The sequence below is a fragment of the Perca fluviatilis genome, chromosome 14, assembly GCF_010015445.1.
Source record: "Perca fluviatilis chromosome 14, GENO_Pfluv_1.0, whole genome shotgun sequence".
In the NCBI taxonomy this organism is placed as follows: Eukaryota; Metazoa; Chordata; class Actinopteri; order Perciformes; family Percidae; genus Perca; species Perca fluviatilis.
In genome coordinates, this window is record NC_053125.1 from 8,106,344 (window position 1) to 8,124,536 (window position 18,193).

Genomic DNA, 18,193 nt, shown 5'->3' on the forward strand with positions numbered 1-18,193 from the left:
AACGTTTAGGGAAGTGGCTGTACGCTGCTCTTTGCTTTTTTTCCATTGGTTATTGCGTTAAATCTTACCCAGATACAATGCTATTTTCTGATTGGCTATTGTGTAGCCCCTTTCTTTTTTTTGATTGGCTGATAAGTGGCAGGCTCTACTAAGAACTCCAGGGGAGACACGCTTGATTCCTGCCGGTTCCATAGTGAGAGCGGCGCCGGCAGAGACATTTTGGGCGCTGCGGCATATTCAATTTATTATAAATAGTTTTTCTGCGTGAGAAATACAATGTGTGGCGGGAGTGCGTGACAAAAGACCGAAATGAGTGACTGTCACGCTCAATGCGTGACACTTGAGAGCCCTCTGCTGTTCAGCTTTTCACAAGTTTAGACAGCTAGCTAACGCTACGCCGACGTTTCGCTAACATTAGCGCAACAGCGTTAGCCTAGCCGGCTAGTTAAATATTACAACTGCCTTTGGAGTTTCCTATATCTGCGTCCATGTTGTCAACCTAAGACCTGTGCTGTTAGTGCTCCTTTTGTACCATAACTGTATTGAATGAAACGTTAAACTTCGCTCCTACGAGATGATTTTTGTTAGTTACACACAAAGCTAACTGGTTATAGTTAGCCTGTACGTATGCTAGCGGACATTAGCTAACGTTACATAGCCAGCAAGCAGCTTCGGCGAGCTAACCTCGACAGCTAACACATCCATGTGTCTCCACGTTAGCTAATCCCGCTAGCATACGTAAAGGCTAACTATAGCCAGTTAGCTTTGTGTGTAATGTTACAAAAAACACCTATTTCGTTGGAGCGAAGCTTAATATTTCATTCAATAAAAGTATGATACAAAAGGAGCACTAACGCCACATGTATTGTGTTGACAACGTGGACGTAGCTCCAAAGGCGGTTGTAATACCGGTATTTAACTAGCAGTCTAAGCTAACGCTGTTCCGCTAACGTTAGCAGTTAGCTAGCTGTCTAAACTTATGAAAAGCCGAATAGCATCCCCGTCTAAGCTGTGTTTCACTTTGCCCCCAATATTATTATACACATAATAAAGACACATTGACTCGGTAGAGACCAAAAGCCATATTTTGCCAGATCAGTGGCAGAAACCGTGACCAGAACAGTGAACCGAGACGGGGCTTTCGCCTGGTCGTCTCCCCAACGTGACGTCATGCAATGCATTGTGGGGGAAAGAAGAAACCGCTGTAAAAAAAGTACTACTTTTTCATATTTTATTCAGTTTTGTGATATCCATTGTATTTTATGTTGTTGGGTAACAGTTTAAATGTTTATTACCAACAAGCAAATTGCAAAAAATTGTTAGAAAATAAACCCTGCAACATGGGCTTTAAGGTAATGAAGCATCAGTTCCACTCTGAGCTGCAGTTCCAGATGTTTCCTGAGTCTATCTGGTGGCAGCATACACAACATGTGGCTCCAGATCTCTCTGATACAGGCCTTTGGCTTCTTTTGGGTTTCGCCTGGACATTTAGAGCTGTGTAGTTCAGTTCATCTGAGCCCAGATCCTGTAAATCAGAGTATTGAGAGTCACACACACTGTAGCTGAGTTAGCAAAAAATCTGTGAAATTGGTGGATTAGTTGGTGGTTTCACAAAGGAAGTGTTTTTTTTAGCAGTTATAGTTTAGCTAAGAACAAAACTCCGAAAAACCACATTGTATGACAAACACTCATTAACATAACTCAAATTGCTGTATCCTACAGAGGTTATATTTTAAATTTTTTTAAATAACCATTTTCTAACTAGCAGAAAGGCTACATGTTCTCTCTCATGACAAGATATTTTCTGGTTGAGCAGCTTTAAAACCATAACACACAGTTTATATAAGTTAAATGTCCCATGGCATTAAAATTTCACTTTGAGGTATTTTTAACATTATTATGCGTTCCCCCAGCCTGCCTATGGTCCCCCAGTGGCTAGAAATGGTGATAGGTGTAAACCGAGCCCTGGGTATCCTGCTCTGCCTTTGAGAAAATGAAAGCTCAGATGGGCCGATCTGGAATCTTCTCCTTTTGAGGTCATAAGGAGCAAGTTTACCTCCCCTTTCTCTGCTTTGCCAGAGAATTTGGCCCACCGAGAGAGAGAGACATCATGGCTTTCAAACGAGCAAAGTGGCAGTTGGTCAAGGCCACACCCCCACCCTCCACCTTGCCCCCCCCTCTCCTCCTCAATAGCTATAGACACAGAAATGGTACATACTAAGGAAAGCTCATTGTGGGACTGGCTCTAGTGGCTGTAATTCTGCACCAAGGCTGAATTTCAGGAAAGAGACTTCAGATACAGTATTAGGGGACCACTAAGGCCTATATAAAAGCATACAAAGAGAACCATGTCATGGGACCTTTGATGCTGGGTTCACCCTGTTTCTTTCTGGCTGCAGTTCTTCATTCACAGCTAAAGGGAAAAAAAGACAAAAGTTTCATTAGTTTAATATTACTGACCGTATATTTTGCTTTGGATTTATCCATCATGTCCATCAAATTAGATCAACTGTACCTGTCTGAAGTTTCCTGATTTTAACAGCCAGAACAATGACGACTATAGTGAGGAAAACAGTCAGAACAGTCAGTGCACTCATGACGTTTGTCATTCCATCAGACTCCTCTACGAGACAAATGACAGAATTAGGCTGTTTTTAAAGAGATGGTTAAGATTTAAAGGGGTGATAGAATGCAAAACCGATTTTACCCTGTCATAGTTGAATAACGACAGCTCGGTGGGTAAATAGGACATACATAGAAGCTCAAAATCCCATTGACACCCCTTTACTATGAAAATCTCATATTTTGAAACTGCCGCTGAAAACGGGCGAATCTCAACAAAGCTAGTTGCTTACGTAAGCATCTCAGGACTTGTTCCTTTGTTACGCCCATGGGTGTATTAAGAGAACGGTCACGCCCCAACATTTACATAGGCTACACAACTGACCTGAGATCAGGTAGTCTTCTGAATCTAGGTCAAACAGATCTCTGCTATTCCATTACAAAATTCACTTCTGAAACTTTTTTATGCGAGAAATCAACATTGTAAAGCTCAAATATGGGCCGTTTTCCGAAAATGGATGGCTAATTGCAAATTTTGTCCGACTGTGTGTTGGAGTTCAGCGGCCGGTGCTGCCTGGGTTGCTACATCGCCGCCCTGCCTGTCCTCTGTCATAGACCCCGGCCTGCTGTGAGTTCGATTGAGCTCAGCCGGTGGCCGGTGCTCAAAATCCGCGCAAACTCACCCTTTTCTGGGTGACTGGACTACCAAACGCCGCTGCCCTGACAGAGCTCCAGGGCCTGCAGCTTGCAGTTCTCCCTCTACTCTTCCTGCTACCAGCCGGCCGGTGACTGAGAGTGCGGTCAGCGAGCTTGTTACGCCCGCAATCTCTTACCGCAACCCGCAGGTTCCAGTTAATCTTATAATGGATATGTGTGTTGAGTTATTTAAACAAACAATCGGGGAAATAAACGCCTCTTGTCCGCAAGTCTCATTGATAGAGCCCGCGGTAAAATGGAGTCCATCAATGAGAGCTAGCTAGCCTCCTCCTAACGAGACCTCTGACATTCACAAAAACGCATTAGCTAAGCTTGTTGCAGTGTTAGCTAAGCTTTGTAAGACCTTGGGGAACCTCTTGTTATATACATGCTGTGACGAAATTCAAACTGTAAATATACTATGGTTATGCCGAAAGTGTAGCTAGCTAGCTAGCCGCAATCGTTTCCCATTGTATTGAATGGGACACATAGCTAGCTAGCTGCTCCTAAACAGGACCCCTCGCGTTCATAAAAAATTCTTAAATTGCAAGTTAAGCTTTGTAAGACCTTGGGGAACCTGTAATATACATGCCGTGACGAAATTCAAACTGTAAATATATATATAGTTTTTTATAGTTGATTTCTCGTATAAAAAAGTCTCAGAAGTGAATTTGGTAACAAAACATTGCAGTGTCTGGAATATGAGATTCTGTCGCTTCTCTAATGTGTGTGTATTGGGGATTCGCTCAACCAATCAGCGCCCGTCTCTAATGTGTGTGTGTATGGCAATTCGCTCAACCAATCAGTGCGCGTCTCTAATGTGTGTGTATGGCAATTTGCTCAACCAATCAGCGTGCAGCTCATCTAAATATTCATGAGCATACCATATTTGGAAGAAAAGCTCTTGTTACAAATAGGGCCAAAACACAGGGATGCATAAGGGCCAATAAAATATCAACCAGGCCATTTTCAGCCCAACCAATGTTAAAGTGATGGTTCGGAGTAATTCACCCTAGGGTCCTTTGCACCATGACCTCGAGCCAAACACCCCCCCAGAAGCTTTTTTCACCTGGATCTAACATTGGGCGAGTTAGCGTAGAGTAGCGTTAGCCGCTGAATAGCTTAGCGCGGGGCTAATGGAGCCACGTTTGTATCTCTTAAATGACCCCACTAATAATGCCCGAAATGATACCAAAGGTCTACACTAGTATATATAGGTTATGCACTCATAAAACGATGGATTGGAAAGTTTGTAAGTACACCAGAAGTTTATGTAAATAACACTTGCCTGCTGGCTTCTGCTCTCTGCTGTTATTGTTGCTGCTGTAAGACGAGTGCTTAGGGACGTCTACAAATTACAACACCGAAAAGAGATGCAACAAAAATATTTTTTAATTTAACTTATTTTTTAAAGTAAGTGCTGTAATATAACTAGCAGGAGACAAGTAATAATTGAGGTAAGTTTGGAGACATTACCTTATTTAATCATTAAATTAATACATATTTTTGTTGTAACTCTTTTCGGTGTAGTAATTTATAGACGGCCCTAAGTCTAACTGCAGGTAGCAGCAGCAGCAGCAGAGAGCTGAAGAGAGCAGGCAAGTGTTCATAAACTTCTGGTGTACTTACAAACTTTCCAATCTGGGGGGGTGTTTGCCTCGAGGTCATGGTGCAAAGGACCCTAGGGTAAATTACTCCGAACCATCACTTTAAGTACCCCATTAGGAGACCATAAGGAACAGTGTGAAATACCGTATATAATCATTCTATCACCCTTTTAAATGACTGGCTCTGTGCTTACTTGCACAGTGGAAAAGTGGAAAGCTTTCAGGCTTTCTTTCAAAATCGGATTCACTGTCACCTTTAAAACATATATAAATGACCTAATTTAACACACAGTGGTTTCTTTTTTGTCTTCATGCTGTTTTAGTACGACTGTGATAATTAATGTGAAATGTACTGTGAATATGATGAGAAAAATAGATCATTAATGCTTAACATATCTTACCTTGAACTTTTAAATGTATTGGAAAAGACTACATTTTTTCCTGTAAATTCCACATACATACAGTCAAGAGTAAAATAAATCCACTCTCTTGATTTTAAGAAGACAGCAGAGTCGTTGGTGCTCATCTCAAATCTGTTTTGAAATCCATCACAGAATGAAGCATTTTTATCAGGGTACATAGAGGAGATGCGGCTGAGCTTGGTTCTGTTGATCAGTCTGAACCATTCTGTCAATAATTCAGTTCTTATTTGAAAGTTTACATTCTGGTGCGATGTCTCATGATTTGGTGCTGACAATAACCGAGTATCAGGACTTACTGAGGCTGCAGAGAAGTAAAGCTGTTATCAAGGTGAAGCTCCTTCAAAAAAAAAAATTGATCAGCTCTATCACTTAGTCAGGGTGGGTGTTTGCGGCCTCGCTGCTGTGGGTTTTATGCGGTTGGTGGGTGGTTCCTAGGGGCTGGGTGCGTCTGGTGACCCCCTGGGGCGAGCGAGCGGGGTTCCTGTCGCCCGGGGGCCTGCCCCGTTGAGGGAGGGGCTGGTGCCTGCCGCGATGGCCCGGGGGTGCTCCGGGGTGCTCCGACATACGGACTGTGTGGGGGATGGGGTTGGGTGCCGGTGGGGCATGGACAGTGAGGCTCGGGCCGAGTGGGAGCGGGGGTTTTGGTTCCTCGTTTCGGTGCCTGGGGCGTCGCTGCGCGGGGTGGCGCTGCGTCGCTGTTGGCTGGATTCGACGCAGTGGTTGGTGTATTGGTGGCTTGCGTTGGGCAGTGTGGAGTGTGGCGGTGTTTCCCTGTGGGGTATTCCGGCACCGGGATGTGGCAGTCTGCGCTCCGTGGCTGCCGACATGGGGGCGGGGGTCTGGGGGGCACTGGCGGTTCGTTGCTTTGGGTTCGCCTCACCGGCTTCGTGGTGCATTCGGGGTGGTTGTGGAGTGCCCTTTTCCAGTCTGGTGCTTGTTTTTGTCGTTCGCTGGAAATTTACTGGTGGGGTGGGTCGTTGTTGTGGGTTGTTGTCATTGCATTGTTGATCGATCATTTGGTTTTGGCCGTGTGGCCTTGGTGATGGGCAGGCCGTTCTTGGTGTTGCCAACTGTGGTTTTGTGCTCCTTTTTTATGTTTTGTATTGTGTCCATTGTGGTGTCTTTCGGTTCGGGGGTTGTGTAACTCTCTGCATAAGAGACATAACTCTCAGTATAAGAGACTCTGGACAGTCTCCTCCATCAAACACCAATCATCACCTTTTCTCTCAGATTAAGGTCACAAACACACTGTGTAAGAAAGAGACTTTGGCTAGAGAGTAGAATAAAAAGTTGACAATTTGCATGAATATAATAAACTTAGCACAAAACGTAAGGAAATTTGTGTTTGGTAGATTATTTCTCCGTGGTAACAATGCTTTTTGGCAATAAATCTTATACCGTTGGAAAGCCTGTTTAGTTCCTGTTCAAATGGTGCCCCATTTGTAAGGAACATGCATTTGTGGGATGAGCAGCAGCGCTGAGTATGTGGGAAAATTCATGCAGAGTCAGATGTGAAAAAGAAGTTTTAATGTGCACAAAAGATAACACAGAAAAACCCAGAGCAAGTACCGGTAAGCTTGCTAAAGATTCCTTTGTCTAGCTTCGTCTTATATCATCCAAAAGAGTGACCCTCCTCCTGAGGAGCGCTCCAATGATCACCTTCAGATCATGCGTGTAAAACTTCAATTGGCTACTTTTGAGGCCTAAGACCACCTCTTTTGGGGATTTTCCACTAGATGAAGTCATTTAGCTGACTTTGAATTTTGAACGCCTACGCTTAAAGGTATTATGGAGGATTTTCTTTTTCCGGGTGGATCATCAAGACTATTGGTCCTCCTAGTTGTCAATCGTTCTGGTGATATGTTTACGTAAGGCCGCCGTACGTGCTCGTCCCTAGGTAGTTTTCGCTTTCTGCGCATGCGCACTTTCAGGTGTATATGTGTGGTGAGCATAGGTAGTGAGCTACGGTTTCAGCCATTCATTGAAGCTCGCCGTTCTCATCGTGTTTTTTCAAAATGTCTGAGGGTCGCAAGAGAAAAAGTGTCTAGGAATTGTATGACAAGAAGAGAAAGGCCTCTGAAGAAAGAAACAAGACCGGAGTGTTTTTGGGAGAATATTTCACACGCTGGCGTGCGCTAAAAGCACAGGCTGGGCTTCCCATTGATGCCTCAGTCGCGAAGTTTCTACTCACAGGTAAAGTTTGGCATGCTATAAAATCCATTTAAAATCACTGCTAGTAAAAGTTGATGTAAGCTATGATTAGCGATGCTAGCCCCGGCACAAGTCATGCACCGCGCAGACATGGTAAACATCTCAATTTGTGAAAAAGTGCAAATCTTCTTTGGGAAAGTAGGCTTGTATGAACCATGCCGACAGCAACTTGTAAACAGTGCACTCTCGTGCACACGTTTAATAGGCGTTCCCTTTCGGGAGCAGATAGAGTGTTGCGCATGTTTGCGCATGCATTTTTCAAAAAGTGGAGAGGGCGGTTCTTTTCTAAAATTCGGGATAATCCTCCACTATACCTTTAAGGCGTTTGGCGTGGTGCCCGCCGTGGCTTTTGTGGCTATACAGTGGTAGGCAATCCATGGCTGTTGGGGAGCTGCACGAGTGGGGAGAGTCTATGTGTAGCAGTGAGGAAGGCAGCCGCGGGAAGCACTAGGAGAGAGAAAGTCTGTGACTCCCACCAGGCAGACACATTGACATCTCCTATCTATATCACATTGATACACATTGTATATGTCCCCATAATTCAATTAAAAACCAGATTTATCATTTTGCCACAACACATCCCATTCTTCAACCAGCATTGGTCGCAAGTCAGCCAACGTGATTGTGTTGGTCACTCTGGCACGAACAGCACACCCAAGCTGATCCCACAAGTGTTGTAGGGTTGAGGTCAGGACTGCTGGCAGGCCATTCCATCCTCTCCACTCCCACATTCTGGAGGTAGTCTCTCATAAACCCCGCCCTGTGGGGGCGAGCATTGTCATCTTGGAGAATAGAGTTTGGTCCCAGACTGTGGAGATATGGGATTGCTACTGGTTGCAGAATCTCATCTCTATATCTCTCTGCATTGAGATTGCCTCCAATGATGACAAGCCTAATTTTTCCACTGGGGGAGATGTCGCCCCACACCATCGCACTGCCTCCACCAAAAGGTGTTAATCTATCGGTGCAGCAATCAGCATAGCGTTCTCCGCGTCTTCTCCACACTTTGACCCTATGATCCAACTGCCGTAGGCAGAATCTGGACTCATCACTGAACATAACGTTCCTCCACGTTCCTCATGTTCAGGTTCCAGTGCACGTGTAGCAACCGGGCCTGACGGTGAAGGGCAATGGCAAAGAAGATTTGGCAAATTTTTCAGTGCTGCTCATCCCACAAATGCATGTTCCTTACAAGTGGGGCACTATTTGAAAGGGAACTAAACAGGCTTTCCAACGGTATAAGATTTATTGCCAAAAAGCCTTGTTACCACAGAGAAATAATCTACCAAACACAAATTTCCTTACTTTTTGTGCTAAGTAGAATCTTTATTACAATATGATATTTTTTTTACAGTGACAGTACTGAGGACTTCCAATGAAAAGAAAACAATGAAAGGAAATAACATTCACTGCCTGCAGGTAGCAAAGTGTCTTGTCTAATAGCAACATCAGCATTGCCGCATCATGTCATGCAACTGATGGTAGAATTAGAGATGATAATTGTTTGCTCTCAGAAGTGAAACTCTTTTCATATTTTTTAATCAGAATCTCATGCAGCCGATTACCAAGCCAAATTCTGTATTTACGGTGATTTGTGTGAAGCAGTAATACTGTAATAATAGGGGTACGGTTCATGAAAAAACATCCGAACCGCTTGGTTCGCTAGTCTCGGTTTGGAGCGTGTGTGTGTCGCACGGTTCGTCAGTACACTGCTAATGTGCACTAACCTCTTACTGCCGTAGTGCCCACTTTCGACACCTATGTTAAAACACTTACTGGAAATGACGAGCAGGATGAGTTTGACAAACGCAACCCATGGGAGCTGATTGGACGATCGCGTCACATGCTGCTCCCAAATTTCAAAACAGACTGTCATGGCGGCTCGTTCAGAATACGATCTAATATTATATATCACGTCACATGCAGAAATGTCAAGTGGGAGAGAGGCTGCCCGGAGATGGAGGATGCGCCAGCCTCGTTTATAGTCTGGTGTGTGGGAACTTTTTGGATGTTACGTTACCTATGATGAAATAAAACAATATATAGAACTGCCACAGTGTGCATGTATTGTGCAACATGCATTCAATATCCTAATTTTAGCTATATAATCATATGCTGAAGTATATTCTGGAGTGTTAAAGATTAAAAGAAAAAATAACAAGAACCGTACAGAACCGAAAACCGTGATACGAACCGAACCGTAGGTTTTGTGAACCGTACCACTCCTATATAATAACAATAAGTTTTATAAGTAACATTTGTATTTCACCTTTCTTTTTTTTAAGTAAGATTTGTATTTCACCTTTCTTTTTTTAAACGTCTATTTATTGGTATTTTAGAAAGCAAACATTGCATACAAATTCTATTAAATATTACAGAAATAGTTTTACAAAAACATTAACATACACAAACACAACCGGGGGCTGTTTCACAAAAGCAGAATTTATAAATCCAGCATAACTGATAAAGCGAGGCTTGACCTAGTCTAATCTGTGCAGCCTGGCTTGGTGCATTTCACGAAGGCCAAGCCAGGCTGAGGAGGAGCAACTAGGTCGAGCCAGGCTGAAGTAATTCAGATAGATGCGTGTTCACAGCTTTCCTTAACAGACCGCAAGGTCGATAACAGATTTACTGATGCTAAAATGGAGAAAGAATACTTTATACAGAGTGAGCAGCAGCTTCTTGTGGAAGTATAACGTGAAACACAAATTATTTGTAAAAAAGAAACACGACCGCTGTAATGAAACAGCGAGAGAAACTGACGACTGCTCTGAATTGAAACTGTCATAATCATACCATTCAAGGATTAGGCTACTAATCATTTGCACAAATTAACCATTGTACTCTTTGCCTTAAAGGTAAGCAGAAGATCATTTTACTCAGGAAATTTAACATGAAGATCAATTTTCTACAAGAATATGATATATAAATATCTCTTTCACTTTGTTTCTCCCCCTCTCTCTCATGAGCTAAACTATAAATCATCCAAGTTATATTAACTTACACTGCTCCCTTTTAAAGCAAGGTGTACAACTGTTCATTTTTGCAAATGACAAGTGACTCATTGAATGGTTTCAGTTAAGAGCAGTAGTTCGTAAATGTATATTTTTGGACTATCATTCAGCCGGGCCGTTAATATCTGCCACACTTTCTTTTTTTTTTCTTCTTTTTTTTAAATAGAGGACGTGTTTCCTTCTTTACATATTATATGCTTTGTTCCCTCGTATATATGGACAAAGAAAGACACTGAAGAAACTCTAAAAATCAGGAAACTATAAAGATAATTAAGTGATAAATTTCATGCACATTGTAAACATGAATGTAACAGAGTATATGCATCAGTTATTTACCCCCAGGTAAATTAGGATATGTTCTAAAAAATTGTACAATCATCCCAAATTATAGTTGTTAAAGAATACAAAAAATGTATCAACTAAAATAATTTATCGTGCATTGGTCCACTATAGAAACACACATGTAAAGCACTTTATATATAGTGCCCTTAGTAACAGACTTCATTTAAAACACATTTGGCAACTTTATCAGCCTTTTCTAAATATCTCAACAACTGCCGTAATACACCAAACTTCAAACAACACTATGAACAGCAGTCTTCATTCAGCAATATAACAGTAACAATGTCACATGAATAATTATAAAAAATAATGGTCACAACTTTAAATAATAACAGTACTTAAATGAACAGCAACATGCACCTGTTGTATTTTAATGCAGGCTGATAACAATAATGGAAAACCACTGCTGAGTGAACAGAAAAGACTCGAGGATTAATAAATCCTGGCTGTTAGCCTGGTCAGGAGCAGCCTAGCTGTACAGAATAAATCTCCATGGTAACTTACCTCTGCTTTTGTGAAACCGAATCAAGGCTAAATTGAGCCAAGATAACTGGGAAATCCCAGTTTAATCCCTTATCTTGGTTTTGTGAAATAGCCCTCTGTACTGTAGATAATCAGATTAGATAATAAGTACAAAGCTGCTCCACATACGTCTTGACATCAGACCTCAGGTAGTTATCAGAGCTAAGAGTTAAGGGAGGAGCCAAGTGGATATGTATTGACTAGCTTCTACTATATCAATGAAGGGTTGCCAAGTCTTACAAAATGTTTCAATGGAACCACGCAATGTATATTTGAGTTTTTTCAGTTTTAGGTGCTGCATAATGTCTTTGATCAACATAGTCAAAGTGGGAGGTTGTGTCTGTTTCCAGTTCAATAGAAAGAATGTGGGTGCTAGAAGGGTTATGAATCTTGGTACCGAGAGAAGGGGTCCTGTACAGCCAACACTGGGTTGGTTTTGAACCGCGTGTCTCGTGATATTATAGCATCTTTCTTACATGTAATGCAGCAAGCAGTACTTTCCAACGAGGTGCATGACATTAACAGAAACAGCCTCCCTGTGACTTATGCTGCTTTGTATTATCTGAGGGGAAGTGGAACTACAGATGAAACGGTGTCAGAGTTTAACAGAGACAAATAGAGAAAGGAAAGAAAAAAGAAAAGCGAGTAGTTAATTTTTTTTTAAGACAAATGTGAAACTGGATTGCTGCTGTATCTCTTGAATTGTATTCCCCATACCAGCATAGACACACTGCTATCAAGTCAGCATTTACAAAATCTTCTTTTTGTATTGATGTGCACTAATTACATCTTTAAAGTGATGGTTCGAGTATAGTTTGGGTCATTTGCATACTCAGACCAGCCAAACTTCTGCCAGCCTGTTCTAATACTGGGCGTTATAAGTAGCGAGTAGCGCTAGGCGCTTAGTGGCTTAGTAGCATGCTAATGGACCCACGTTTGTATCTCTTAAATGACCCCACTAATAATGCCCAAAATGATACCAAAGGTCTACACTAGTATATATAGGTTATGCTCTCATAAAACGATGGATTGGAAAGTTTGTAAGTACACCAGAAGTTTATGAACACTTGCCGCTTCTCTTCAGCTCTCTGTTGCTGCTGCTGCTACTACCTGCAGTTAGACGAGTGCTTAGGGCCGTCTATAAATTACTACTCCAAAAGAGATACAACAAAAATATGTATTAATTTAATGATTAAATAAGGTAATGTCTCCAAACTTACCTCAATTATTACTTGTCTCCTACTAGTTATATTACAGCACTTACTACAAAAAAATAAGTTAAATTAAAAAATATTTTTGTTGCATCTTTTTTCGGTGTTGTAATTTGTAGATGTCCCTAAGCACTCGTCTCACAGCAGCAACAACAACAACAGCAGAGAGCAGAAGCCAGCAGGCAAGTGTTATTTACATAAACTTCTGGTGTATATACACAAACTTTCCAATCCATCGTTTTATGAGTGCATAACCTATATATACTAGTGTAGACCTTTGGTATCATTTCGGGCATTATTAGTGGGGTCATTTAAGAGATACAAACGTGGGTCCATTAGCCCCGCGCTAAGCTATTCAGCGGCTAACGCTACTCTACGCTAACTCGCCCAATGTTAGACCCAGGTGAAAAAAGCTTCTGGGGGGGTGTTTGGCTCGAGGTCATGGTGCAAAGGACCCTAGGGTGAATTACTCCGAACTATCACTTTAAAAGAGATAAAAATCAAATTCGGCACTATGAAGAAGGTTGCACATCTTTTTTCCTTCTTTTGACAAAGTGATGGTCAGTCCTCCTGTCCAACATAAGCAGATGAATATGATAAAGCATCAGTTTTATTGTGAACCTCTTCTCTGGTTTCATCTTGAGTCTATCTAGTAGAAGCATACACAACATTGGGCTCCATTTCTCTTGTTTTTCTTGTTTTTGGACGGAAAGCCACAGCTGCGTAGTTCAGCTCTTCAGAGGCCCGGTTCTGTCAAAGAGAATATTTACACTCCCTTATCTTTAACAAAATAATGAGTTGACACAATTTAAAATGATAAAACAAATAAAAGTAAATGATACAAGTTGATTCACCTCAGGCTGTTGTGGATTCTGTTCCTCATTGGTAGCTGAATGAAAGAGACAAAACGTCCAATCAGGTCACTGACAATCATTATTCATCATTACTTTGCTCTTATTCTGATTCGGCAAACATTTTTCTTTCAATATAGAACACAAGATAGAAAGAGTAGCTTTCAGGAAGTACCTTTCTGAAGTTTCCTGATTGTAACAACCAGACCAATGATGACCATTAAGAGGAGAACAGTCAGAGCTCCCAGGATCAAAATCATCAGCTTTGCTGTTCCATCAGACTCTGCTGAAAGAAAGAGAATAGAATTACTCTGTTTTCATTTACTGGCTCAGGAACATTTGAGAACATTACATCTTTTATGTTGAATCTTACTTTCAGACTTCCTGTCATCGTCATCAAGAGATTCATCACTGCCTTTTAACAAAATAAAAGATACATTACTTTTGATTATACTTTGAAATATCATATCACACTCTTATTTGGAATCTTTTCAAATAGCCACAGATGTTCCTTTTGTGCAATTAATAAATTAGCAAATATAGAAAGATGTTTTTTCATTCATGGGCTTGAGAACTTTGAGAACATTAACCAAAGTTAGGATAGACACATTGTTTTTATCTTGAAAGGACTAGCAGTCACTCTGCACAACTAAAGAAATGTGAAAGAGAATCTTACTTTCAGACTTCCTGTCAGCGTCATCATGAGAATCATCACTGTCTTTAAACAAAATCAAGATAAGTTCATGTCTGATTTTAACTTGAAAAAAGGTATCACTCTCTCATTTTAAAATTATGAAATGTGCTCTTTTTTTGACAATTATGATATTAGCATATATATATATATATAAAAAAAAGAATACAGAAAACAGGATTTTTATAATCTGACCTTGAAGTGTTGGTGGAGATGTTGGTACTCATGTTGAATCTTCCATTATGAATTCCATTACTGTAAAAAGGTTTTCCTGTAGAGCTGAACATTGTGGAGATCCAGCTGGCCTTGCTTCTGTTGACCACTCTCAACCAGAATGTTAGATCGTCTTGGATGAACGGGTTAGAGCATGTGAGTGTGACTTCTCCACCCGGCCGACCCTCCACAGTCTCAGTGTGAGACTCAGAACCTGAGACAGAGATCCAGCCTGAAACAAACAGCAGAGACTTGTTATAGGAAGGTAAACAATACCTCTTAATAAAGATGATAATAATAAACAAATAAGTTTTAATATTGGAATATATTAAAGTTGAGAGAAAAGTCTTGTCAGTACTTACTGATGCTGCAGAGAAGTAAAGCTGTTATCAGGCTCCGTTTCATCGTGGTGCGTATGATCACAGCTCTGTGATGTCTAACTGTGCTCCAGGAAGGCTGCTCTCAACTTCAGAGGTGGAGTCTTTGACAACAAATGATCGTCTCAACAGATACCAGACCAAGTTATTCTTGAGGTCAATTCCTATTAAGTTGCCAGAGTAATGTTCAAACCAACTGAAAACAATTTACAACAGATTCATCGGTGCGTAAGATGGTCGAAAAACAAATCCACTAATACAAAATAAGATTCACATAACCTTGGTTGATCCTATATCCTACAGTATATTATATTTTCAGAATGTAGTGGTTTCCCTCACAGATGCTGCTCATGTTTGTTCTGCACAAGCTCTTGGTATCCAGGGCAGCTGAATTAAGAAATTTACTTTTATTAAAAAAAAAACATACTTTTAAATATCTAATAGAATAGCTGTTATCCTCCGCAACATGCTTCAGTGTGTGAGTGTGAAGATCTGTTATCATTACATATCCATACGTACTCCCAGCAGTGGGTCTCTGGCTCTGGCCCACACACATTATTCAAATTTTAAGGACAGACAACAGATTCTGTGGTTTTATGGGTTTTATTGAGTCAAAGTTGAAAGCCGACAGGAAACAAATGCAACAACAGTCTTACTGAATCTTATAATGGTCTCTACAAGAGCTGCAAAATTACAGTCACCACCAACCAAAGTGAGATATAGACCAAAAGTATTACCACTTTAATTATTATTTTTTGTGTTTTGTGGCTGTTGCTAAGTTAAAGGTCCAATATGTAATATTTGTACTGTAATAAATCCAAAAATGACACCAATGCCTCATCAGATATTAAGGAAACATGTTAAACTGAAATACTATCTTTTCTGACAACAATGCTAATGTCAGTATTTTTTCTTTTTGAAATTTACATTCCGTGATGGAATTTCTGTTTATGTTTTGATCTGTGTGTTGTTATCAACTGCCCAGTTTGACAGCCAGGCCGGGTTGCCAGATATACCTGTAAAAACGTAAACCCAGCACGCTACAGCTGTAACGTTAGTACAGCCATGAAAGCAGCACACAAACGAACAGGATCAACGGAGATAGATTCTACCCAACCTAAAAAAAAAAAACAGCATGTTTCTAACAGTTGCGTGACCAGAGACTTAACAACCCCCTGGTAAATATTGGAGATGTATTTGAAAGATACTGATATAAGACAGCTTAGATCCCAAAAGGACGCTGAGTTGGTTTATTTCCTCCTGAACAGGTAAGCATAGCTTCAGGCTAATTTATCACAGCCACTAGGTACGGGCATTTTATGTCATTTCAACATTTGTGTACTCACATTGAATTATATAGCTAGAGTACCCGAGTTGGTTACTCGCAAAAACAATTGAGACACAGCTAGTAAAGTGATCCCGACTGGTCCTGGCTAATGCCGCCATGCTAACCCTGTTAACTGCTAACGGAACCGGAAGGACCAGGCAAGTGGGCCATGGATGTTTACAACGTGTAGTTCAGCGGCTGGAGCCGACAACGGTGAGTTATTTTAAGCCACGAGAGGGGGGCTGTAAATCGGGAAGAGAGGACTGTGAGTTTGCAGTGTGTTTAGTGATTGTTGCCGTAATTCTAAGCCAATGAAGTATGTTCCGTCGGCAAGGTAGTGTTATTTTTAGCATTTCGTTTTGTAATTCTAAGCCGAGGAAGTGTGCCTGACTGGCGTGTGGAGAGGACGGTGAGGTTGTTGTGTTTTTAGCGGTTCATACTGTAATTTTAAGCCAAAAAAGTGTGTCTGTCAGTTGGTTACAGAGCTCCGCGTGAGCACGTTTTTTTATGACTGTCAATATAGCCGGCATATAACGTTAGCTACTCCGCTGTGCTGTGGAGTAATGTCTGGCTATGTGAGACTAGCATCTAACGTTAGCTACTCTGCTGTGCTGTGGAGTAATGTCTGGCTATGTGAGACTAGCATCTAACGTTAGCTACTCTGCTGTGCTGCGGAATAATGTCTGACTATGTGAGACTAGCGTCTAGCAACATTGTTGTGAATGCTGCGGTCTCAGCCTGGCAACCCCCGTGAACTTTGAGTCTGGGCAGGATGGGGCGGGGGAAACGACTCTGCAGTATTTTGAATTGGTAGTGCAGTAACTATTTTAACCGCTAGCTGCCAGTATTACATACAATATTACATATTGCACCTTTAAAGTGAATCCTTTCTCAATAGTACATTGTTAAACTGTTTGATGCATGCATTACAATGATTCATCCAGTAATAATGTACAGTTTATTTAACACTAATAGGCAGAGTACAGAGTAGACACAGAGACACTATGTGAAGATATAGCAGGGCATGTGAGTTTCTTAGCTACTTACATAATCGACAACAATATGTTGAACTGCAAAACTATAAGTCAAAGTTAAAGAAAATCACCTGTGGGGTCCCCCAGCGGTCAGTGTTGGGACCATTGCTGTTTAACTTGTATATAAATAATGTATGGGAGGTGTTAAAAAAGTTGAAAACCATTTTATTTGCTGATGACATTAATTTAATCTGTTCTGGGGAAAATTTGGAACAACTCTTGGATACAGTGGAAAATGAATTAAAAAAGATGAAAAGTTGGTTTGATGCAAATAATCTAACATTGAACTTAACTAAAACAAAATTTATAATTTTTGGTAATCATGCAATAACGTTACACAAAAAACATATGATAAATGACATTGAAATAGAAAAAGTAAAAGAACTTAAATTTCTGGGAGTAATAATCGATGAAAAATTATGTTGGAAGCCACATATACACTATATTAAGGCTAAAATATCCAAATCAATTGCTATACTGTATAAAACCAATTACCTATTGAATCAACGCTCAATGTATACATTGTATTGTTCCTTCATACTTCCATATATTACTTATTGGTTGGAAGCAGGGCCGTGCAGAGACCTTTTGAGGGGCAGGTGCTCAAAGTATAAAAGGGGCACATGAAACAAGGCTTTAAATAGGGCTGTGCTCAAAATATGACTGACAACAATTTTGTACCATTAAAAAATTGCCGAAGCTGTTCAACTTCAAGCAGAGGAGCTCAGCTCAGTCCCATCGCGGATTTAGCAAGTGTTGTTGAAAGATGAACTGCTGCAACCTATTTCTTGGTATTTGCTTGGCAAAATTGCTAGCCAATTTTCATCATACATTTTATACAATTATACACCACATTCCTTGTTTCAGTTTATTCCCACATTTCCTCCTTCGAGTTTAATATTGTTTTGTTAGAGCGTTTGTTCATTCATTCATTCATTCATTCATACAGTAGGTTAGGCTAGTGTTGTAGGGGTGAACTAGCTAGCCAGCTAGCAAACTGCACACGATGGCAGACAATGCTAATATTGTCGACCTGATTTTGGCAAAGCCATTTGAAAGTCTTCCTTACGAGGAGAAATTTAGAATTAAACAGCAGGCCAGATTAACACCTAA

The 18,193-nt window shown here is 40.9% G+C and overlaps 1 protein-coding gene across 3 annotated transcripts; it reads right to left on the reverse strand.

The window, feature by feature from the left end:
• Nucleotides 1-1,303: 1,303 nt before the first annotated feature.
• LOC120572400 (serine/arginine repetitive matrix protein 1-like) lies at nucleotides 1,304-6,341 on the reverse strand. Of its 3 annotated transcripts, none has more exons than XR_005641432.1 (4): nucleotides 5,584-6,341; nucleotides 2,516-2,557; nucleotides 2,361-2,413; nucleotides 1,304-1,525 (listed from the first exon to the last, which is right to left on the reverse strand). XR_005641432.1 is itself a non-coding variant. In XM_039821702.1 (2 exons), exon 1 carries the CDS (start codon nucleotides 6,301-6,303, stop codon nucleotides 5,719-5,721), a length of 585 nt encoding a protein of 194 aa, XP_039677636.1. In that variant the 5' UTR covers nucleotides 6,304-6,341; the 3' UTR covers nucleotides 1,304-1,525; nucleotides 5,584-5,718. The 3 variants fall into 3 exon arrangements, 1 of the variants encoding a protein (XP_039677636.1); XR_005641433.1 differs by lacking the exon at nucleotides 5,584-6,341 and adding an exon at nucleotides 5,267-5,577; XM_039821702.1 differs by lacking the exons at nucleotides 2,361-2,413; nucleotides 2,516-2,557.
• Nucleotides 6,342-18,193: the final 11,852 nt, after the last annotated feature.